Source organism: Hetaerina americana, unplaced genomic scaffold (genome assembly GCF_022747635.1).
Source record: "Hetaerina americana unplaced genomic scaffold, ioHetAmer1.1.p SCAF_127, whole genome shotgun sequence".
Lineage (NCBI taxonomy): Eukaryota > Metazoa > Arthropoda > Insecta > Odonata > Calopterygidae > Hetaerina > Hetaerina americana.
In genome coordinates, this window is record NW_027286370.1 from 592581 (window position 1) to 618964 (window position 26384).

At 38.3% G+C, this 26384-nt stretch overlaps 1 protein-coding gene across 1 annotated transcript; it reads right to left on the reverse strand.

Annotated features, from left to right (window-relative positions):
• Positions 1 to 20902: 20902 nt before the first annotated feature.
• On the reverse strand, positions 20903 to 22923 carry LOC139686022 (FMRFamide-related neuropeptides-like). The gene is made up of 3 exons (XM_071583119.1): positions 22882 to 22923; positions 22312 to 22483; positions 20903 to 21284 (listed from the first exon to the last, which is right to left on the reverse strand). The coding sequence occupies exons 2-3, from the start codon at positions 22451 to 22453 to the stop codon at positions 21190 to 21192; spliced, it is 237 nt and encodes a 78-aa protein (XP_071439220.1). The 5' UTR covers positions 22454 to 22483; positions 22882 to 22923; the 3' UTR covers positions 20903 to 21189.
• Between the last annotated feature and the right edge of the window lie 3461 nt (positions 22924 to 26384).

The window sequence follows — 26384 nt, forward strand, 5'->3', positions numbered from 1 at the left end:
CAATTGGCTATCCTATCATAAATTATAACCCCCTCTTGACGCGAATTTTTTTTTAGGAAATTTGCGCTCGTTTTGTGTCAATTTCGGCCAGCGTGGGTCTCTTACGAGCAAATAGAGTATGTCTGGAAATCTGGGAAGTGATTCGTTCTTAATGGGATTTCACTCACCTTCACGGTCCCATCCGTCTTCTCCGCTGCGTCTTGTCATCCACGACGGCTCGCCATCGGCGAATGACGGACCGGGAACGGAATCAGGTGTCCTATACCAAGGCCACACCAACCCCCAGTCTCGGCCCTCGGCGACTCCTGAGAGTGCCTGCGAATGAATACAGAAATTTTTGTTCTGTTATGTACTAGGTTCCAACTGGAGACACACTATGATATCGTATAAGGGGGTAAGAAGCCAAAGGACATAATTTGTTAGTCGTACAAGACATTGATTCGAAGTGAAAAAGAAATGACTATGTCAAGAGAGTGATGCCACCCAACAAAGCAGGCTATATAGAATTATGTGTAGAAACCTTTCCTATTTGGAATTTTTAAATGATATATAGTGTCAGAATATGTTAATATACATAAAATTCCGCATTTCCTTTGGATCTGTTTCATTAAATTCGTTTAGTTGCCCCTCATACATGTTACGTGATTAAAGTAAGTTAAACATTTTTTAACTGGATATATATAGTGGCAATAGAGGGATCTTTATCGCAAACTCAATGTATCTGATGGTTGGAGCCAACGCCAAGAAATGTCATTTGACACTTACTTGAGGTGGTTTGTGGGATATTGTGTAAATATAGATTAAATTTTAAGGGAATAAACAGTGTACTATGTAGTATGATTTATACCTAAATTAGGAAGTTAAAAAAATTATAATGGAAAGGGAATCCGAAAAAAGGGAAACTTTTCAATATTAAAGGAATGACATTTCAATTGTCTTGCGCTTTCTAAACGGAATTTTATATTGCGTTTACATTACACCAGATGAAATGCTAAGTTTTATTCCTATCGTGGAGTGATTTTCCAATCTTATTGGAGCTTCTGATCGGTTGACTATCAGAGGAGATTTTATTTTAAACTTGTCCAATGAAAGCCCCAAGCGGTGATTCGCCTCTGAGTGATTTCCGGAATAGGAGGATATTACTGAGTCCCCCCCCCACTTAATTGATCTTAAATTTTACGCGACAGAGTCCCGCAAATTTCCCGTTTTTAGCGGTCTCTCCAAGTTGCTGCCATCTTCTTCCTTTGCTTCTTTAACCTGTTCTATCTGACGCTCATGCTAAGGATTACAAAGCAAAGACGCTCCCGGGTCAACATCGAGTAGTCAACGCTGTTAATATTAATTTTTAATTGAAGTTATTGGCGGAGATAATTTTATGTACACACCCACGAATAAGAAATTTAAACTCTTAAGCTGAATCGAAGAAAAATTGAGGCAGCATCGAACACATTGTCAACGAATTTGAAAATTTTTGTGTCTGGAAGCGTAGAATTTCAATTCTTAAGGCATCATACCTGTACACATACGAGATATTACTTTTCTCGTATTTGTGTGCGAGCACAAGAAACGGAATGAAGTAAGGGCATTTAAGGGAATCGTATCAATTCTAACGTACCTACATTAATTTTCTCCTCCAAATTCCTTCGCACTTGTCGTTTACCCCACCCAGTTTTCCGAACAAATGTGGCAGCACACATGCTTTCGAATAACAATATTTTGACTAAGAAAACGTCCATCCCAATCTCCTTGGGGACAATTTGTGGGAATACGAAGTCCCGAGTGCTAAAGGCGGTTAAGGGGTTCCTCGTCCCCTTGCGTACTCACCATTGGATGCGCAGCGCGTCGCCTCCCGATCCGCGGCACCGATTTGGCGGCCTTCATGAAGAAGCCATGGTCCACGTCCGCGGTGATGGTGCGCACTCCGCCCCCGACACCCCTGCCGCTCCCGAACGCCCGCCGACCGATTCGAGGCACGGACTTCGCCGCCTTCAGGAAGAAGTCATCGGCGGTGACGAAGAGCGCCGTGTACTGCGCCAGCAGGAATATCAGAATGATCGCCGGGCGTGGGATCCGCAATCCTTTGGGAAGGAGAATGTTGTTAGATGTCGAAACGGATTGTTTCCTATGGATTAAGAGATCGAGAGTAGCCAGGGTTACCACCACCTGGGGGACACTCTCTCGACTGAATAACACGATATATTCACGTGTGGAAATATTTTTAAAATAATTCTGAGAAGATAAATATCGCAGATATGCTCGTTTAATGTTGTTAATTTACCAATATATTGAAAGTTACAAATGTCATAATCGGTTTCCATCCCGATTCTCTAGTCGAACAATAATGTAAATATCCTTTTTTATTGATATATCTGTGATATCTGTATTGAAATCGGTATTGAAAACGGATATCACATACTCGATCTTGTTCACTTAATTACATTCTTGGCTCCAGCAGGTAATTTTTTGCATATCTTAATTTACAATGCAATTCAGAGAGAGATCTAGCTAGAAATGGGAGCAGTAAAGAATAATTCTCAAATCAAAATCTGCTCAAAATATAAGCATTTAGGCGAAAAAAATTATTGTTTTCCATAAGTACTTTCAAATAAAAACAAGATCCTTTACAGTTTTAAGATAGGGTCGTAGCAAGTAGTATTAATAAAAGTCTGAGTCAACAATAGTAAAAGTCTAATGCTTTTTAAGACACAGACCGTACTTATCAATAGGAGTTACTTTATCTCTAATTTTTTCAGAAGCATTTTAAAATCCTCCATAATAATTTGACGTAATCATAATGATGGCTGTTTTTAGAAGTTCAAAGTCCCCGGTTAATAAGAATGTTGAATAGAATATAATTATTATTGTAAAGCTTTCCCCAAGAGGAAATGTGTATTTCCACGGCATGGTTACTCACCTTCGAAGCGCCCACTCCTTGTCATTATGGTGTGTAAATCAATCCAATCTCTTGTATTCTCACTGTCTCGAGAGCATTATGATGGGAATATGAAAGAGATCACATCATGACAAGATTAGGAGAGATGCTGCAAACTTAAAACGAAAATATTTGGATAAAGACATGGGGAAATTATCCATTTGAGCGATAATTTCAAAAGCTTCGACGCAATTGAATACGTTTCACATTAAACCACGCACAGAATATCGTTAATACGTACTGAAATCATTCATAATAACCATTAATTATTCCCCAGAGTATTGAATCTAAGCTATATTTTTACTGATTTCTATTCATCCTTTATAGATAATAGCTCTAGGAAACATACATTTTGCTAAATACAACAGAAGATATTTTCTCGTGTTCATAGGATAGTTTTCACTATTATTGATCAACTAGGCTTCAAAAGCTTCGGAATATTAGCATACTTTCAATAAGTCATAACTATATGTATGTATACATATATATATATATATATATATATATATATATATATATATATATATATATATATATATATATATATATATATAGGAGGGCACAAACTAGAGCAGGTAGAACAGTTTACGTATCTCGGAAGTGTTTTGGACCAACACGGTCAAAATAGAAAAGACGCAAGGAGAAGAATTGCGCTAGGCAAAGAGGCTTTTACAAGGAGAAGGAGTTGATGACAGGGACGTTGAATAAGGATGTTAAGAAAAGACTCGTGAAAATTTTTATATGGAGCGTAGCTATGTACAGCGCGGAAACGTGGGCATTGAAACAGGAGGATAGACGTAGAATGGAGGCTTTTGAAATGTGGGTGTGGAGAAGAATGGAGAAGGTGAAATGGACGGAGAAGAAAACAAATGAGGAAGTACTTGGTATGGTGGGCGAAGAGAGGGGTTTGTTGGGAGAAATCCTATGGAGGCAGGAAAAGTGGATGAAGGGGCCGGCAGTAGGATGTATGGAGGAGGTATTGACCGTCAGCAGGATGTTGAAGACTGTAATAGAGGGGAGAATGGAGAATGCTAGGCAAACGAGGAAAGGGAAGTAGCAGGATAGGGATGCTGGACGAGATGAAGGAAGGAAGAAAGTACTCAGTTATGAAGAGGGACCTGATTTAGAGTAGGATACTAGATGTTGTGTTTTGTTGGGAGTCACAAAATATTTATTTAGTAGCTGTGTCCATCGAAAAACCTACCTTTACCGGTAGATTACCTAATAATAATGAAAATAATATATATATACATATATATTAGATATTTATTTATTTATATATTTATATAGTTATGAGTTATTGAAAGCGTGAAAACTCTATCCCTTGAACACGAGCAAATATTTTAAATTTATATATATATATATATATGTATATATATATGTATATATATATAAATATATATGTATATGAATATATATATATGTATATATATATGTATATATATGTATATCTAAAGATAAATATATACATATATGTACGCAGATTTTTATGTATTAATTTTTTTAACTTAGATTTTATATTTGTTATACATTATCAATCTCGGTAGATATATGCTGTATACTTTGGGGATTTTTGGAGTGAATTAGTGCTAAATACTCATTTCAAGGAACTTACATTACTTGTTTATCAATAAGAGTATCACTTAATATATTTTTGCGTATTTGAATAATGACATTAGATCTTATCCTTTTCCATGAACCCGACATTTTCATTAATTAGGAAATTATTTCGAACCAAAAATGCTGGGGAAAGTGAGTTTATTAAAAAAGAATTGGTATTTCTCGATTGAGCATCCATTTCCTGCTATTTTCTGAAATATGTACTTTTAAATTTAAGGAAAACCATGGTGACTAAATGCGTTGTATGGCAGTCTATACAATTAATATGAAAATGAATTCTTATCAATGACTATGCAGAAGCAGCCTGGATAGGAAATACCTGGCAACGATGTGACTTAAAAGAAAACACACGAAATTAGATAAAGTTGATATTTTCTAGAGATTGAATATGTGAGATTGAGCAGAACGATCCTATGAACCACGAATGGATGAATGCACAGAGCGTGCGTCTCCGTTGCTGACTTTGTGCGTGTGATAAGTTTTAGCTCGTGGTAAAATTTCCAATTCCCTCGGTCCATCTTACCAACTCTGCCGGGTGTCACACGAGATGAGCCAGTCCCGTCCTTCCTCTGGATGAGTCCTCCTATCCTCGTCGTCAACGGCAGACGGCCCAGTGTGGTGATTTCGTCGGGGAGTTGAAATCTTATATAAGCCGGATCAGCGCCAATAGATATTCGTACGTGAGCCAGCAACGAGAGGTGACAATGAACGGAAAGTGTACGGGGCGGGAGGAGGAGAGACTAGAGGGCGAGAGACAGTGTGGAGACGGGGGAAAGATGAGAATGGGGCCGGTGGTATTGGAGGGGCGAGACGGGGGCGCTGAGAGTATGCGGGTGGCATGTTCCATGCACTTCGTTTCGGGGGCAACGATCGGAAGGGGGTATATGTCCATATCCCTACCGCCCCCGGGGTTAAGTTTACCTAATAGCTCATTCGCTGCTGGTCGCGGGCGAAGTCATTGCTGCGGGAAGGATGGATGAGCTCCGTTTTCCTGGTCTTGTTGTGCAAGGTTTACGATGGGGGAAGAAGAATACGAGGCGCCTGAGGCGCATGATAAAGTGGCCAGCCAGAAATGGAACTGGCTTCTTATTAAGATAATCAGTAACGCTATCATAATAAATCATCTACGCTACCGTGACTTGACGCGCGTACTGAGTGTGCGGAGGCAGTAAATATGTGATGACATTTCTTGATGCATTTGGTCCGTGGTATTCTTAAGAGTGGCGTTGTGGTTCCGTTATGATTTATCAAGATTCCCCCAATGATGTTCTCCTCTTGTTCTCCCAACCCGTACTCAGGGTTTCCCGATGATCACTCTGTCGCTGATTATCTTTTGCATTCTCTCCGTCGCATATCCTCGGCATCTTTTCTCAGCCCTTTCCCAATGCATACCCTGAAAATTGCTTGTCAGTCGCGAATGTGGATGTAAAAACGTCTGAATTTAAAATAAAATAAATGTAATGCGTGATTGGATTCGTGACTAGAACATAGTATGATGCATAATTGTTAAATTAATTTTCCTGCTGCGATTCATCACCCTTGAAGGAAGGGGTGGGCGCATTCATTCCCGTTAGTCTGGCGGACTTGTAGTACATTATCGCGTGTTAATGACCCTGGTCCGACGCCCAGCCAAGGCACATAATTATTATAAAGTGAAATATTTACGTTTTTATGAAATCTATTCCATAAAAATATATTAATAAAGATAGTTATACGTGTGGAAAATCGAACTGATCAATATTGGAGCACCTAATGTTTACTGAATTGTTTAAATATTATGAATATGTACAAATCTTTCATATTTTTCTCTTTTCTTCTCATCTACGTTTTCATTCATTAATTTAAATCAATGTGGCGTAATATTTGTGTAAAAACTTTTGAATATGCCTTAAAATAATATAAAATGTAACATACCTAGTTGTTTTCGTGATATTCGAAGTTAACCAGCCAAAACCTTAGCATAAATAACTTTGTTATACTCACATTTAGTGATACATGTAAATATACAAATCCTGTATGATAAGTACATTTAAAAGGTTAATGTGACACGCGTCTATAACTATCCAATTTAAATGTCAGAGCAGTAATTCCTGCATTTAAACGATTCTGTCACTCCCAAATCATCAGAGATAAGATTATAAAAACACTATAATAGGGGAAGAGAGCACAAATCAGCGACGCTAGAAGCAGAATGTTTTATTAGGTGAGTGCGTACGCCAGCATTCAAGAAAACTAAGTGATATAATTTCTTAATTTATATATTCTTTTACACTATTGCTCCTAGAATCGATCAAGAGTTGAAATTTTGAAGTATTTTTCTTGTGTTCATGGTTAGAGATTTTGAAAGAAGACCAACTAAATTGCTACACAAGCAACATACACTAACAACTGTTTTAAACTTTACCCTAGCGTACACTATAATATTTTACTCATTCACAACAATATATGCTATATACTTTAAAATATTCATCGATATTCCAAAAGGTGGAGAATTTTTTTGGCAATACTTTTTCTAGTTTTCTTTCACAACATTTGTAAAAAAAATAGAAAAGATCAAACATTTTACTCATGTAAACTGCTCTTTTGTATAATTTTCAGCAAATTTATATTTATCTGATAGAATCAGTCATATCAAGCAGTAGGCATTGAATTATTATTAATTTCATTCATCATATTGTATTCATTAGAGAAATATTGTGCGTAGGTAATGGTATTAATAGGCACTTTCTTGTAATTGTTATTACCTTAGTGTGATGCTAACTTCCGAGCGACGACTCCAATGATATTAAGAGAGACAAAGAAAGGCAAGAAGAGAGTTCTCTTTTAATTTAAAAGAACTTAATTAATCAGTTCATTTATAAAAGCATCAATATCACATTATCATAGTTAATTTTTTTATTTACGCTCCCGTAAAACTAATCGGAAAAGATAATTAGTAAAATATAGCGCTCATCAGTATTTCTTTAGTTAGTGCACTTGTCAGCAACTCTCTTCTCTTTTTTAAATGCTTACTTATGCCTAACTAACGTGATATGTAGTTCTGTAAGAAAGCGTTCCTATTTATGATAAACTGACAATGAACTCTTTCTAATGAAAGGGAAGTGGCACATAAGACAGCGTTTACATATTATAAATTTTTATTTCCGGCTACTTTCACTACACTGCAGCATTATCGGGACCACAAAGTATTGGCCTCGGCTATCTCTCAAATGAATTATTTCACTCACAAACTTTACTCCCGTTAAGCACCAATTTTATACTTCTAATTGGAGAATAATAATTGTAACAATTAAAAATGCATGGAATCTGTAGTGGCCTTTGTTGTTTCGTAACTCTCTACTTCTTTTTAATCGTGTTCGCTATTTTTTATGATGTTTTTAACTTTATTTTCCGTGATCATTTTCTTCTTTAATGTTATTAATTTATTTGTGACAGATTAGAAAAGGTGATGCATTTTTTTACAACATACTTTTCATACTTTCATTGTGGTGTGCAGCTATTTATTATAGAGCGTCGGCAGTAAACGTGTACACGATGCAGATGTATGTCGCAACGTTTCCAAAATATTAGTCAGAGTAAGAACAAATAGTTTTGGAGATAAATATATTCTATCATATTAATGAAAGGTATCGATGACGTTTTATCGGGCAATTATCAGCTCTTGTTTTCCAAGAAATAATATTCGATATTTAATATCAATGTAAAAAAATGAGGATTCAGAAAGATTTCCGATTCCTCTAATAATTAAAAAGCGTAGGCTGCAGATGAATCCTTGACTAAAACTCAAATAAAACTTCATTTAAAGTACATTGTATAGTGTACTTTGCGTGAAAGTCACGTTTATGACGGTCGGCCAGAAAATGACTGACATATCAGGGATGAATTCAGCCCAGCGGTGTTTTTCGGGATGGAGACCAGGAATGAGTGGTTGAATCTATGTCCGTAGCCGTGACCATGTGATGACTACTTCCTCTGTTACCACTCTTGAAAAACGAGGATTGTCTCGGTTGTTGATCGCGTGTAACCTATTGCGTGAAATCAGTTGCCCTTAGGTTTATCTTTTCTTTTTGTTGGTGCCACTGATTTATGTTTGCCCATCCGTCAGCGCCAATGACTCCTCTCTCCAGTGGCTATCAAAGAAGACCCTGGGAAACTTCTCCCGCCGCCGCGATGCCTTATACGTATTTTGATGGCTCCTGGCACGAACTCAGACTTATCCGTACTCTTCGATTCGTTAGACGACATTCACATGACCGTTGCTGTTACATTCTTTTACGTTGAACTCCATGCATCAACTTGTCACTTCACTAACTATGGGCAGTAATATTCTCAATTTTTGAACAATGAACATATCCGAAAAAGTCTTATATATAGAAACTATTAAAGTAAGTATTGACCACACAGCAGTAAAAATTTTTCGAAATAAAAAGTTTTCGAAATAAAAAGCTCAAAAGAGAAGTTAGTTGTTTTAAAAAGGGGACTATAATCGCTCAAAGGGCATGTTGCAGAGTTCATTTGTAAATTTTAAGAAAGAAAGTAAACACCGAAATACTGAGAATATGTGAAACCACTCACTATTTGACAGCACGCGCTCAGCAGTCAACAGGTTCATTCCAAGTATTTCTTTGAAATATAACACGGAAGCTTAAGCGAATTCAAAAGAAAAAGATTAGCTGAAAATTTAAACGAGAATCCAAAATCATTTAGCTCCTATGTCAGTGAGGTTCAAGGAAATAAGCCAACAGTTGATTTGCTCAAGAATGATAAAGGCGAAAGAGTAACCAGCAGTTTGGAAAAAATCAACTCATTAAATTCCCTCTTTCAAAGACCGTTCACCAATGTCACATTGAATGTCTCCGATAGCTTTCCAAATCGTTTCCGCCAATTGATGCGCAAAATTGAAATGTCATATAACAGAATTGAATAGAACGTTTGCTCAAAAATATTAACCTTAACAAATCCTTCGGGCCCGATCAAATGTCAGCACGTATGTTTAAGGAACCGGCGTCGGTAATTTCACCATATCTCAAAATCATAAATAACAAGTTCCTAGTATATAGCATGATCTCCAGTGCGTGGAAAAGGATTATTTTACCTATTTTTTAAAACGGAGAGAGAAAGGAACCAAGAAATTACATACGTATTTCCCTCACATCCTTATTACAGACGTATTTCTCACTCATGCAAGGTAATGGAACATATATAAAATATAATAAATTTATCTGATGTACATCAGGTACGTATGGGATTCGTCAAACAAAAATATAAGTACAAAATACAGGCACATTAAAACTCTATGTACATGCTCAAAAAAGATCATGTACATTAAACTATGTAATAGAAACATAATACACTAAAACTGCTTGTCATTGAAAACTTTATTTTATGTATAATAACTCTACAGTAGAAGGATTTCTTGAGTTTCAATTTGAAACTAAATAATTTCTCACTTGTTTTCAAAGGGTGTGGTCATATGTTATAAATCTAACGCCCATCGGGCTTTTATATGAAATTTCGGATTTATGTCAACTTGTTCGGATATGGTGATGATTTCTTGTTGAATATGCGTGATTATCGGTATTAGCGTGAAAAAGATGGATATTATTTGTGATAAAGCTTATATGTACATAGATGGATTGGTGAGAACATTTAGTTTTTTAAATAAGGGTCTACGTGACTTCCTATGCAAGTAAGAAGCGCTAAGATTGCATCTTACAAAAATAACGTTTTCCGACACCGATAAGGACTGGAAGTATTGTGTGTCAAAAGTTGTCTGATCTTTAATCACCCCCTGCCGCACACATTTTTGAGTAAAAAATACTGAGGTATAAACGAGATGAGGCTAGGAAATGTGAAAAAAGGATTTCTCCATCACAATTTTGATCGAACCCTTCCCTGGTTCTCCGTTTGATAAAAACGATTTTCTGATATGCAAATCCGCAGATATTATTGACTTGGTATTTCTATTTGGAACAGTTTTAATGTGAAATTCTTTCCAATATTTCATTATTCCTCCTTATGGACCTTATTACTTTATGGTGGTTATTTTCTATTATTTTTTCTGTTTTTGACTGGCAAATCGAGATGCCATATTGATCCAACACACGCCATATGTCAATACTCCGTACCATTCAGTGGTATGATTTCTGTTATTAGTACATGACACTTTTACCTTAGTTCTTTGGTTTACTTACGTAAGAACGAAAATTATGTGTTGTCCTTCAAAAGATCTATCTATAAATAATTATATAGAAGGTCGACCAGGTGATTTTATAAACGTGAAGAGAATAATAGAGTTTTGTTCCCCTCGATGAATTTAATTCCTATTTGCGTCAATAACATCCATGTGCATTGCATTATATGTGTACGTCCAGATTTACATATCTGCATCAGTCTATAACAATAGCTATTTCTAATAAATAAAAATACTTTATTAATTGATCAAGACCAAAATTATATAATTGCCTCACGCAAGTACTCTTAAGGGAGTAATTCCTGATTTTTTTGTAATTTCTCTGCTTCAAAGTAAATGTATACTGATCAATGGGGCTACTTGAATGCCCTTTTGTATGGCTGTCCAGGGTTCAAAATACCTTAAGAAGCTTGTAATAAAATGAAGTGGGGTACATATTTCTGGAAGTACCCTATAATTTGGAAATATTTTACCCTATTAATAATCTTTAGAAATTTTTAACATTTTTGAAATCGTAAGATCTTGAGTGAGAAGAGGTACCTTGTAAATACATATCAAGATTCTAATGCGTCGTCAGGTAAATCATAGTAATAATAGGTCTGAAATAACCTTGACTTATTATTAATGCTACTATTAACAGTAGCTCTATGGATCCGAAGGTAAGATTTTAAGGGCCCATAATTTTTTATGTCTCACCTAATAGTACGGTGACACCCCAGCAGCCTGCATTCAGTTGGTCTATTTTTGAACTCTACCTTCTTTTTACCTTCCTACATGCTGCTTTTCCTCCCTCCACCTCGCTTTCCCAATATGTTCCACTCTATGACAGTGTTTCCGTTGTCCCCCAATGTCTCCTTTATCCGCCTCTCTTGCCTTCCTCTGATTCCTCTGAATTATCTTATTTTTTCCCGTAATCATTACGTGGACATCCACATCTCAAAAGCTTCCAATCTACTCTCGTCCCCCTGACTCGATGACCATGGTTTCGCAGCAATACCAAGCAACGCTAGATTCATTTTTTACAGATATTTTCTTTGTCTCTTAAGTTTAGGTGCCAGTCATCAACTCCTTCCGTTTTGAAAACGCTTATTTAAGTAACGCAATTTCTCTAACAATATCATTACTACATTCGAGACTTCTGTATGAAATCTCCCAAGATAGGAGCCGTTCAGCGCACTCTAATGTATGACCCACAACATAAATTTGTAATTTTGTCTTCCTATTCCTCGATAGTTTCAATATCATAGTGTTCCAATAATTGGTTCTCACGCCATGCTACTCTCACAATACGAGTACTTCTTTTGTAATGCGCTCCGTAGTGATTGTAATCCCCTGACTGATTAAATGCCTACATTTCAACCATTTTCAAATCTGACTGACACGATTATTTTCCAATTCACTTTAATTGATACTTGCCTCCGCACTTCCATTACCTCTGTTACCGTTTCATTGTGGTAAACGGTAAAAAACGCGGGTGATAATGAACAGCCATGTTTCGTTATCCCGCTTATCACTACCCATCTTGATTCTGTATTCGATACCCTTGCGCTGAGTTATCCTCTGATTTCGAATAAGTTGCCTGTCTTACTAATTCATAGCTATATTTTGCAATACGTTTTCACGAGTAATTGTGTCCAACACGATAAACGCCTTCTTAATATTCGCGGTGAAAGCGGAAGTATCACGTTGTATTCCACGTTCCTTTTAGTTGGTGATATAATTACTTCTTTTGGTACGAGTGTTACGCGTCCCCTTTCTAACCCCAAAGTCCTCTAAACAGTCATTTGCATTTTTCTAGATTTTCTTGGTGACCTTCTCTGCCCTTCAGGAAAAACCCCTCTCTTATAAATGAAGAAAATCAGCCTCTTTGTTCAATGTTTCCTAAACTGTTGAGCAATTCCTCATTGTTGCCATCTTTAATGCCTTTATCTTTCCATCAAGTATACCTTGACCTAAGCTATCCACATTAATGTCATGTTTTCTTTCTGTTTCTAAGCTCACTTAGCTTATATCTTCTGTGGATTCCTACTAAATTGCCTGAATCTCTTTTTCCTTGATAAAAACACTTTTTCGGAGTTTTCCTTTTCCATTCCTGAGCGCCCGTTTCTCGCCGTATCTGTAAGCTCACCAGATTGCTTGCTCTTTCTGCCACTTTTCTTTCCGCTATTAGATTCTCGCGTTGGTTCATTGACTATCTCATTCTTCTTCACGATCTTCCGTTTCCTTCTCTCGTCTATTTTGCCGACCATCTTTCTTGCAAACCAGAGATATTTCTATTATGCCCTTCCTTGCGTTCTTGCACTATTTCTGTATTCCTTTTGAAATTTTTTCCGAAGTTTTTTTTTTATTTTGTACCCATAAACTTGCCCTCCATTGGTGTTTTATCTACTGATTTTTAATTCTCCTTAGATGAAAATATTTTATTAAATTGTACATACAATACTATAAGAATAAACTACATTTCTTTTGAATATCGAAAAATTACCAAAGAATAGTGGGTATAGTAAGTTTGCATTGATAATTTAACTAAAATGTCGACAGAATTTTTTTCTTCATGCCCCTATTTTTATTTCCTTGACATATACGTTAAAAAGCACAGTTGATTATGCACATCTCTGTCATACTCTCGTCGTAATATTGCCCACTCCATCCGCCACCGACGCCTGAGCAGTCTGAGGCACGTACGGGTCGCTAAGAAGTATCCTATTCCTCCAATCTATATTTATCTTCTGTAATGTCTTCATTAATTTTACCAAGTAGGTTATACTCTATCAAAACACCCTGAAGTCTACGAAATAAACAAGCGCTTGCTAATTTTACTCTATACTCTTCCTATTAAAGACCTAATAACTGCTATGTGTCTCACCCCTTCCTAAACCCAAACTGTCATCAGTAATCATCTGCCCTCCTCCCGATCCTCTTATTGATGATTCTGAGTACAACGATTTCCTTGCAAAGTCTCCATATCCTGCACAGAGTTTTTTGCTATTTATTTTCCCGCTTCAATTTATCATTTATATCTCTGTACTACCTTCAGCCTGATTATGTGTATACATTCTTCCTTTTCCTCCTCTTTTCTATCTTTCCAATCATCTCTACCATAATCCATGCTTTCCTAGTTATTTTCCTATTAACTGTTCCTATAGTTCCGTTTGCGTCATTCGGTGCTATGCTTGTACGGAATTATGGTTTGAATCTGCATCCGCTACCGGAAAACTGAGCGATGCTCTGTTACCTAAATCTGTGACTAAGCATGATGTAGTCTAACTGATAGCCCTATGAATTCCCGGGCACCATGTCTACTACTGTATTTAAACTAAGGGTTTGTTTCGATGAAACCCTTTCCTCCACAGAACTATTGATATCTCCCCGGGGTAATTCCTTGTTCCTAAACCATAGTGCACTATCTCACTCCCATCTGTCTCTTCGCCCACCACTGAGTTCAAATACTCCATAATTATCAAACGTAGCAGCAGTAATAGCATTATGGGAGGCGACCGAGAGCCGAGGTCATTTGCGCCATTAGGTATGAATGGGAATGGAGGATGGGGGGGGGGAGAGAAACTCGGGGTCAGCATTTACCTACACTTAACGAAAGGTGCCAAGGGGTCTACAATTTAACGTCCCATCCCACGGACGGCGTACTCACTTGAAAAGCTTTCCACAAAGCATTTCAAGTAGGGATCAGGATACCACTGGAAAAGATTTGCCACCTCCAGGATTCAAACCCGGGCCCTCTAAGTGGGAGCCAGTACTTAAGGCACCGCACCATCAAGATCCACCTATCGAACGTTTTCTGCTAGGATCACCCTCGATTGTTTCCTCTTATTGATCGCATTCCCTTTCGACTTCTTTCTCACCATGATTATTTGTTGCCATGTAATCTAAAATATAGGCCAAGTTCGTTGGTTCAGCTCTTACTTCTCCTTAAAGAATTTTATCTTTCGACCGTCCTAGGTTTATAAGGCTTATTTCTACCTTTGTGTTCATTATAATTTCCAACCCTCATTGGCTCCCTTTCCCTACGCTGTATACGACTCAATTGCCGTTCCAATAATCCCCGCCATGCTTTCATCTTATCTCACACGCCCCTAAAACACTTTCCTCCCTCCATATCCCGTTTTCTATTTTCTATTTTCCCTGGCCCTGGCATCATCCTCAGATTCCAGTCTCTATTTAAACACGTTCTGTCCTCTGCTGCGTCTTTCCCGCTGCTACTATGTTGCTTTGCAAGGATTTCGTGTGATGAAGTTCGCTTGGCCTCTCCTGCTGCTGGGCAAGACAGTGCCCATTGAGTCGAGTCCCGAAGTTTGCACAACTCATGCTCTGATCTATGTCTGTCATACTAGGTTGGGATATTTCGTTGAGGTGGTTTCCCTATTGCCTTTCTCAATAGTGTTTTTAATGTGACATCATCACTCTAATGACCACCCCGCTGGAGTTAAGTTACCTAAACTGCCGCCTCACTGAGGAACAGACTCTTCTATATGGACTACTTTCTTCAAGCTCTTTCGTTTCGACTTATCTGGCATGGGTTATCCCGTTGGAAGATTTTATCATTGATCCTGGCAGCACAGATATACAGTTATTCAGAATGTACAAAGCCTTCCACAACGTCAATGTTGTGGTCATTGAGGAGGTATTGCTAGTATATTTCTTTTTGAAATGTTAGATGCAAAATCCTTCTTAAAAATGATGAATTATGTTGCGTGGATAATTTCAAGTGAAGGGGATAAAGTTTTTAAATAGTCAACATTTTGGGAATATTCTGCCTCACATGATTCCATCATTACACTCTTATTTGAGCTTGTCACGCCGTAGCCTTACCAACGCACACAACGTGCAAGCATCCGGAAATGCGGTCAAAGAGACCTCGGGAGATCCGAAAAACATCCGCGAAAACGTCCGAATCAGATTTTGAGCGCGAGAAAGTAGGCTCTCCGATATTTGATGCGTGCGTTGCGTGTGCTGATGCCCGTTTTACGAGAAATTAAATTGACAAATATATTTTTGGGAAAAGAGAAGGATTTAGAGAGAAAGAGGGGAAGAGATGCCGTGTCCCGCCTGAGGGATCAGCGTATGGAGAGGTGCTCGGGTGGTTGAGGGTGTGTTTGTGAGTGTGGATGAAAGGGGGACGTATTGGGGGGGAGAGAGGGTGGAGCGCAGGGCGTGAGCAGAGCCCACGGCTGGGTGGTATGGGGAAGGGGGAGGTGCCTGCAGGCTTGATGTTGGATTTCGGGTCGATGCCCCGGGGGGTGAGGCTGGGGGGGGGGGGGAAGAGGGATGCCACGAAGTGCTGGGAGATGTCTCTGTGGTCGTTAGCATCACGCCACCATGTCGCTCGCACGTTTCCGGCTCATCCGTTTCGAACTCGGAGCCCACACGCGAATCATCCCAAATCCAAAATTTCCCATAAATTTTGTCGCGCTGCTTTTGATCCGATTTCTCCTCCGCTTCCTGATAAAAATTAGCCTCTAGGGTAACGCGCGGCGTAAAAAAAATATTTATGTCGACAATGATTCTTCAATTGTTTTGTCATCGTCTTTAGGTCAGAAGTGAGTTAAGTGCATGTTATGCATGCATATCTGGACGTTGCGGGCCAAGCGTGTTTTAAATGTTGAATATGTAATAAAGGTTTGAGTATTGACATTTATTAATTGGGCCAAATGTTTTGGATGCTCCAAATGGCGACAGTCGCTCCTGGGGTGGATACGCTAACAGAACACTTTAGAAATGTGTTTTTCATGGGGTTACCTTTCAATATGTTAATTTAATCAATGAATGTTGCCTGAGAAAGTTTACTTTCGAGGGTTCTCTTCTTCTTCTTTATCTACCCCTTACCTAGTCGAGGTATAGACGACCATTGTGTGGCAGCAGGGCCTTCCACCAGCGCCTCTGTCACCTTGGTTATTTCGTACCCGTCCGCCAATCGGTAATCAATCCCATTTCAGGATAACCTGCTTGGATCGAATTTTAGTCATCGGAATCGTGTAAACTCTTGTTACTTTCGTCATTTTTTACAGGACGGATATTAGAGTAAGTTAGCTGTACTTAAGCTCTCAATTTCTGCAGGAGTGATATAGCCCAGTTTATCGTTTATTCGTGAAAAGAAAGATGCTTAAAGGTTTCTGAAACCTTATACAATTGCTTAAAGTTTCTCTAATTAAAGCTTATAATAAGATCGTTTCATTTTTTTTATTTAAAGGTCATGGCCAAGTAGAGATACTTTTATTAATATTTTTGGAAATTGAATCCATGGGAAAATCAAAATCATATAATATATTATTTCACTAAAACATAACAGGGAGTAGGTAACCTGTAACAAATGCGTACATGTGCATATAAAGGTTATGAATCAGTCGTTGATACTGCCTTGCTTCGTGGAAGGTAACATTTATCTTTCTATTGTATTATCTAGTGTTCGCAAAAATCAACTTGAGGATCCAATGTCTTTTTCAGAATTATCAATCGATAAATAATCTATTCGCTAAATGATATTTTATGTTTTTTTACAAATGATGGTTATGAAAATGAGATCCATCCCCAAGATTCCTGTTCATCTTACAACATCTTCCATAAAACTAGATTGAGAAAGCAAAATCCAAATTGTGAAATCATTTATCTGGTAAAACTTGTTTTCCAGTATAAAAACAGTTAAAACTGGTGGCCATTAGTGCGCATCGGAATTTTCAAATACCAAATTTCAGTTTGAATTAATTGAGTTCGATTGCTAAAATTTTATTGCAATTTCAGCGCCAGAGAGTACAAGAATATGTTCTTGCTAGAGCCTTTGTCTTGAATGATTGGTTTGACACGACATGATGTGAGCGCACAGATCATCCATCAAATTGCTTAATATCGAAGTTAATGACTATGGCGATGGGAACAAAATTTTCAGCCGAAATAAGTAATTATTGGAAATAATCAAAAATGCAAATAATCCAGTTAATGTTCATGAGATGCTTTCTTCAATGAATCAATTTGGTCAAAACTTCGTCTTTTAAATAGAATAATGAATAAAAAAAGTCTACGAGTAAAAATATTAAATTTAGTAGATATTTGAATGCAAGTATTTCTCTATACATCGCCATTTGTAAGCAACGAATGAATGCATGTTCTTATGTTTCTTTGATAGTTCGTCCTATTTCAAGCGACTTAACCCTAAACTCTTCGTTTTTTTAACCGTAAAGTTAAATAGGTGAGAAAATAAAAGATATTAATCGTAAAAAATGTGGCGTTTGGCACTTAATACATTTCTGTAAACGCAGAATGCGATAAACTGAAAAAGCAGTGGTCTGCTTCCATTTAGCCCTTAACGACTCTGCAGTCTAATGAAATAATTGGTGCGTTTGGGCAGACGTTTTAAGGGTAAAATTGGCAAACGTCCTTGAAATGGCAAAATCCAAGATAATTTGTATTTATAAAATAAAAATAGCCTTTTGGTCATGTGGACGCAGTGTACACGGGTACTGTATTACGCAATGAAACCAATAAAAATCAGAAACATAGGCTATGACTCTGGTAACGAGTTAAGTGCTCGGAGACATCAGACAAGAAGTGACATCGATCAGCTACAAGAGCGGGCAAAGATATCATAGAATTATTCACATAAGCTTCATACAATGTCAGTTTTGATGCATAGAGGATTTTTCAGGAAACGATGAAGAGGGGATGCTGGGCAGATTGTGTTTGTTGAGGGAGGAGTCAGAGGAAAATTCATTGGCTACCGAAAGTGGTGTTTATCCAATAGGTAATTGGGTGTTGGTGCACTTTACTGGCGCTATTTGCTTGTTGTGGCATGTGCCGGTTCATGGGCGTCACCAGATACTCCAATTAGTTGCAAGAAGAGATTGGTTTATAATTTAAAATTGTCCCATCGTCTCAGAATATAAAGCGTTAGACATCAATAGCAGGTATTTATATATTTATATAAGATAAAGAGAAAAATTCACTCGCTGCAGCAAATTTCGAAAAATAATTTTTGGAAAAATCGTTTAAAATGTGTACTGATGAGTAATTTAGGGTAACACATATTTTAACGAAGTGGTTGGCCCTTGCTTGAAATGTATCTTTCATACTTTTATCAGGTGTCGTTGCATATTTTAATGAGACAGATATTCCCTACGCGTGTAATATTACTTAAACTAATAGAGCACGTCTCATTGCCAGACATAACCTTCCTCAAATCACAATGTTTAGTAGAACACTGCATTAAACCAGCGGAACACGTTAACTTTGTGGTTTTGATCGATAGGCGCTATGTAAGAATATTTACATGAAAATAGAAAAGCATATTTTAGTGTTACGAGGGTCATCCGGAAAGTAGTACCCGTTCGTGCCGCATGAAGTGCTGACGACGCGAGTAGCCGCTGGACGAGGTCAGATAGCTTCAGTGGCTTGTCTGCCTTCTCTGAGCCAAGTTGCGTGACGCTAGCATTGCCTGTGTTGTTTCTGTGATTGTTTACAATGTTTAAAAAAATTGAGAACGCCGCCAGTTGTGAAGTGAGGGCAGTGATTAAATTCCTCAATGCAAGAAACGTTCGCCCATGTGATATTCATCGCCAATTAAAGGAGGTGTATGGAGACAATGTAATGGACGAGTCGTCTGTTCGGCGGTGGTGTCGCAACTTCAACATGGGGAGGGGGAACACACACGACGATGAGCGTTCGGGGAGACCGTCTGTCATTACAGACCAACTGGTGAGCTCAGTTGACGAATTCGTGAGGAACGATCGGCGCGTCACAATTGATGACATCTGTGAGCATTTTCCCAATGTTTCTCGAACAATTGTTCATGAAATTGTTAAACACCATCTGCATTATGCAAAAATTTGTGCAAGATGGGTCCCTCGCGTATCTCAATGAGCTGGCGGCGAAGGACTATGCAGCAGGAATACAGAAACTTGTCACACGTTATGACAAATGCCTTAATTTGCTTGGAGATTATGTTGAGAAGTAGTTTAAAGTATCCTCTTTCAGATAAAATTTTTTATGTTTGTTAATATTTACTTTTGTGTCTTTATTTCACGAACGGGTACTACTTTCCGGATGACCCTCGTACTTACGGCCAATGAAACCGCGGAGGTAAATACTGATTACGTCAATTTGAACCGGAAATTCCTTTCTTTCCTTTACAAGAAGGATATCTCATCAGAAAAAGGTATATTACGAAAAATAATTCTGTTACCAATGCTAGTTTTTCTGACAAAAATTGCGCGATAACAGTTGGAGGAGACATGAACCTAAGGCATGGCGACAAAAATTTTAAGAATTAAATGAAAGGTTAGAGGTGGGAAGTTTTGACGATGTTGAATAAAGGCAATTATTCCCGTAACCAATGCAATCAGGTAGGATAAAAGTTAAAGTTGAAAAGAACAAATATAAGAAATATAAATATTCAATTAAAACTAATATGTGAATTACAGTTGGAACGGGAGATGACAAATTAGGCTGCAAAATCAGTACAGGCCTGAAGTAAGTGTAAATAATAAACCTTTAAGTACATGAAATGAAGAACAATATGTACTTTGCCGCTGTTCTCTATTTTCACACTTATTGAGCAGTAGAAAATACATTGTGTGCTTCATTCAATGAGCATGAACTTTCGCAAAGTTGAGCCAGAAATAGTGGAATACGAAACCTTTAAGAAATTGATCGGATGGTGATAGCAATGTTTCGTGTATACAGGTCTCAGTTGCCGTCTTCCCGAGTTTCGCACAAAACTTCACGGAATAACGTTGCTCTAAATCCAGATTCATTTTGTTTTTCGACGCGGGCAAAAAACTTGCTTCACTAAAAACGGTGTCCTCACTCAACGACAGCCCGCAGGCGACTGAAGTTGGTGTTGGTCTGTTGCTAAGAGCCCCCTCCACCTTACCCTGCCAGGCAGACCCCCCTCCACCACTCCGTTCGCGCCAGAGAAAATCAGTCCTACCACTTTTGGGTGCGACCCTGTACATATGTAAGCCGTACTTAAAATTTCAGTTCTTGAGATGAATCGTTTACCATGGATGGACCAATTTAAGGATGGGACAAAATTGATTGGATCAGTGGCCCAAACCCTGTTTCGAGTTGCCCGCCGTGCATTTTTGTTCGCTTAAAGGATGAAAGGGTTTCACCAGAGGCGAGGTTTGTGAAAAAAAGAGGAATTATAAGGTTCTTGAACCTTTATTCACACATGATGGCTATACATTAAAACTACATTTTATAAACACTTTCGATAAAAAATATTTTTTTCTACAAGTCTAACGCTCTAAGAAGGTCCATGCGGTGCGTTGGTCAGAACGAGAGAGTGAGAGAGAAGGGGGGGTCGGGTGGACGTCCCTCGATCCTCGCGGAGGGAAGGAGATGAACTAGGGTGGCACCTCATTCTTGCACGTCAAGGATGGAGACGTCGGTCGGGGCCCCCGTTCGGAAGGTGGAGTCCCTGGGAGACGTGGCCTCCCTACTTGGAGTCCTGGGAAGCGGGCATCCATGAGGAGCAGGCCTCGAGGGCCACCTCGCAGAGAGCGGAGAAGGCCACGGCTCGGGATTCGGCATCTGTCGAGGAGAGTATGTCGTTAGATATACACTGTTAACACTTGTCCAAAATACAACTTCTTTTTGGGTTCTATGTTATCATAATTCAGATATAATCGTCGGGAAAAGTTGCAAATATATCTGTTTTAATGTTCAAACCATCCGGGAGTCAAGCATTTCATAAAAACATTTCAGGACGTCCATATTTAATGGGTTTGTAATATTCCACATACTTTATTTTATGGTACAACGCGTTCCGCCGACTTGCAGCATCATCAGGTACCTGATGATGCCGCAAGTTTGTGAAATGCGTCGTAGCTCAAAGTAAAGTCTGTGGAAAAGTACGAGCTCGTTTTATATGGACATCAAACAATTCCACGAAGTGAAGCCTGAAAGTGTTAGGTATAACATTTCAGGAATATTGGAGCAGTGAAACTTGTGCTGCGTTCAAGCCAATCCAAATAAAATTTAATGCGGTCTTTGCATTTTAATATTCTACAGTAATACCCCGGATGTTGGTTTGTTAGGTGTGAGTAGATTCCAATGCGTACTAAACCTTCTAAGGCGGGTGAACTTTATAGATTCAAGGTAGGGAGGACCTGATCCTTTGCCATCTGTGGTATCCCGGGAAGAAATGGCATAAGAAAAATCACAAAGCTTAGGTGAAGCTGGAGGTGCCCGAAGGTGTCACCCAACTTCCGATCCCGGACCCTCATGTCCACACCGCTCTTCTCAATGGTCTGACTTAATGAATTTTAAATTTGAAATCATTATTTGTTCACTTATTGACTTCCGTGAATATTTCTTCCATGAATTAGTATATCGCGATAAAGTAAAAACATTTTATGCATATTTGCGATAAGATAAACTAACTCTTGGTATGGAAACGATAAATGATTCATTCAATTCCCTTCGTCTTTGCTAAACGTTTTCGTATTTCGCTCCGGATTGTCAAGTCCCAGCCGCTGTGGTTCTTGCTCTGAACGATACGCGTCGCTATCGAGCAAGCAAGCGGTAATGCCTCGTAGCGGAGAAGAGGTGAACTTACCGGCAGAGGCTCCGTTGCCGCGCTTTCCAAAGATGCTTCCGTTGAAGGGAGGTTTCCGGTAGGAGGAGGCGTCGGCGCTTCCGGAGAGGAGAGCCAAGGCGACGAGGACGACGGCGAAGAAGAAGATGACTTTGGAGTTCATTGTGGAATGTGTGGTGGAGGAGCTGTCGTGCTGCGATTTAAAGAATCAGTGTCAGAAATAGAGAGATCGGGCGATTCAGAGGCATCGGATTTTTGCACATAGTGACATTAGACTCCAATTAAAGCCGTCGAACTTATACTAGCCCTTCTATGAACATTTTCGGAATGGACTGCAATGGGCCGAAAAAATAGCTGGTGGCAAAAATGACTCAATTTCATGATTTTTCGAATTTAGACTGTAAAATCAGTAGTGGAGATGAATTTTGGCAATATTAAAAATACGATTCTGAAAACTTTTCTTAGCTAAATATTATTTTGGAAAATATCTCCAACTCAAAAAAGCTTTGCTCTGCATACTTTCAATAAAAATATGTCTCTCTTGTAAAGCAATAGATCTATGAAGGAGGGAAGATACTGCTCCGAACTCACCCGATTCTGCGTGGCTGCGATGCTTGCAGTAGAAGACGCTGGTGGTGGATGATGCCTTCACTGTCTGAAGCCAGGGTTTATATAGTCGGAAAGCGGAGTTCCCCAGGGACAAGGAGGGATAGGGTGTGGGGTGAAGACGCGTGAGAAGTCGATCGCTATTGAGACCTCCTTCAGAGATGAGCGTCACGTGACTGATGTCCGATATTGCTTTTTCAATCCCTTAAGGATTTTGCCGTATTTGGAGCATATTATAGAATACCAATGTAATTAATGTCCGAAAATCTTAATATATATGAAACAATAATCATTTAATTTAGTGCATTAATCCATTTAATTAATTTGCAATTTTCATGGCAAAATAAGTAAAAGTTAAAATATTTTTGTTAGAAAAGTTCTCCCTTTCACAGTAAATATAAGCATTTCCTTGCTGGCCTGTTATCCTTAATATTTTCACAGTAAAATTAAATTTACTAGATTGGTAGGAACAATGATAAGTTACATTTCATACTCGAAATGGAAGAATGAAGATGTAGGGATCTTTCCAAGTAAGATATACTTTATCCAAATCAGTACATCTCAACTCCAGTTAAAAAATTAAACAAAAATACCAAAACGTCGTGTGAAATTGAAAATATATTCAAGCGTACATCTTCAAGGAGCACCACTTAGGCCGTGATTGAAAAATAAAACTGTCAAATTATTTTAAATCAAAGTTAGCAGGAGTATAAAGACCTGTAGACATGTATTATACTTCTTTTAAGTCATTTCAAATACAGAAGGGAGTAAATTCACTTTTTCGTGTCATTTAATTTTTCCGTTTCGTATCTTAGTGGCTTACAGGTATATCTGAGCGGAACATAGCGGAACATAATATGCATAATGAATGGGAGCAATAGCTTCCCACAAACATCCAGTAACATTTGCGTGAGTGGCTGAATGGTTTACAAAACAGTGACTAATTCTGCCGAAAAAAATACCGTCCTCAGTTGAATTCATAATTTAGCTCTTTAACCAAGTTAATTGGGAAGCAATTTTAATGGTCATTTTTTGTGCAAACAGTCATGTTTCGATTAAGTGTAATTGTATCTCCAAGATTTTTGTACTCCCTCATCTCATAAAGTAATTCAATTGAATTTTTATTGAAAGCAGTTAGAAATTAAGTGTCCCTTCTTCGTTTATATGTATATCTGGATTTGGGAATCACTTTATTCTAATATCGAAATCAATTGAAAATTAGTTGTAAGAGAAAGGTATTCCATACTATTTCCTGCTATTTCTTTCCTCATTCATATTCTCATCCCGGAGGATAGGCAGACAGGGGAAAAAGTGCAGCTTCCAATGCTGTCTCCACGAGGGTCTGTGGCAGGGATTATTTGCTTATTAGCTTTAGGAAAATTGGTGATTATTGGTATTTCATTAGAGTCCTCGCGGTAGAAATATATGTAAATCACTGAACAAAGGCTTTGGTTTGACGGCGATTATGCATTAACACTACTTCACCACTATTTCGGCAACTTGTTTTAAATAAATATAATGACATACAGAGCTAAATATGTAGCTCATACTATATGGATATATAGTTCATCAGATACATACTAATACCATATGGAACCAATAATTCATCACACAACATGGATAACACCATTTCCCTAGCGTAATACTCCAACTAGGTTTCTTTACTCATTCCAGCCCTCTTACAATTACTCTTCTCATATTTTGACGTATTAGTACGTATTGTTCGTAGTTCGATGTGTAGTACGTAGCTCGATGCCATTTCTCATCGGAATAAAAATATGAAGTAGACAATTTAGAGTCAAGGAAGGTCGATGACAACGTTCAGGGATGGAAGCAAAGGAAGGAGTGGCGCGGGGGACACTGGGAATAAACGGAGGTAGGGTGTGGACCCAATCTTCGTCCCCTTAATCAAATCAGAGGACACTGCCCAAAATCAATCATCTGTCCGAGCATCCCATTCCCCTGAGTCCCTACAAGAAAATTGACTTGAAATGGGCTTCGGTGGTGGATGAGAAGAAGACCATATTTTTTCTTGGGTGGGTGTTCGGCATCGGCCAATTGCTTTGTCCTTCTTTATTAAAAATTGCATTAATTTATGAAGTTTTATGAGACGCTAATATCCAAACCGTTAATGAAAATTCATAAACGGTCGTATTGGTTCCCTCCGCTTTTCATTGCTGCAAAAACGAATTTTTAAATTTTAACAAATATTGTGAAAAGCTTATCCTAATATAATTTTATTGAAATAGCAGCATGGTTTTAAAATTTACATTGCCACACTAATCAACCCGAAGTTTCGTTTTATTTGATGGGTGATGGTAGAGATCAACTAATGTCCTCTTAGCAAAACACAATATGGCACCGGATGCAACATTCTTCAATTGCACATACTTCCTTCCTCCCTTGATTCTGTCCAACATGCCTATGTTTTTTCTTACCCCTTCCTCGCTTGCCTTACGCACCATTCTTCATCGCACTTCAATGTACCATCAAAGAACTTTGAATTCAACTTTCCTGCCTCTTTTGTATTCCCCCCTCTCCTCCTCAACCATGCCTAGCACTTTCATCTTTATTTACCTTTCCTTTCATTTCACATTTTCCACCCTTCTTCACGCTCAGATTTGGAAAGACTCCAATCTCCGCCTATCATTCGGCTTCAACGACCATGTTTCCGCACCTTACTCAATCACGCTCCATTTCCAAGTTTTTACAAGTATTTTCCTAACATCCGTACTCAACGTCCTTGTCATCAATTCCATCCTTCTTGTGAAAGCCTCTTTCTCTAACGCAATTCTTCTTCTTATGTACCTATTGCTGTGACCATTTTAGTCCAAAAAACTTCCAAAATAAAACAAGTCTAAATGATCTAGTTTATGAACTTCTTTTTTGACGTTTAACTTAGTCTTCCTTCCACGAAAACTTCAAAACTCTGGGTTGTTTATATAAATTCTCATCCCGTCTCGCATCCAATCACTTATTTTCTAATGCGCTCGACCATAATTCGTAACCACTTAGCGAACTCCCTAACTAACCCTTAATCATCCGCAAACCCAACTGATTTCATTAATTCTCCGCTGATTTAAGTTTCTATCTCCACTTCTTCCCAGGCCTCTTTTACCATTTCCCCCACGTATACTACCTTGATTAAAAAGTTCCCGGAATAACCACCGTGTGGCGCTCCCATCGTTCCGATTTGAGTTCTGTTTTTTTTGTTAAATTGGTACATCTGTTGTTGATATTCCCTTTAAATCTTAGTGTCATAACTTGACATTTGCAAAAGTTACGTAGCCAAGAGTACATCTATCTCTGTGTGTGTTGGCGATTTTTTACAATTTCAGAAATGGATTTAAATTTGCAACAACGAACTTGTATTAAATTTTGCGTAAAAAACGGATTTAGTGGCGCACGGACGTTGGAAATGTTGGAAAAGTGTTTCGGCAACGATTCTCTAAAAAAAACGGTCGTTTACCAGTGGCACGAGCGGTTCA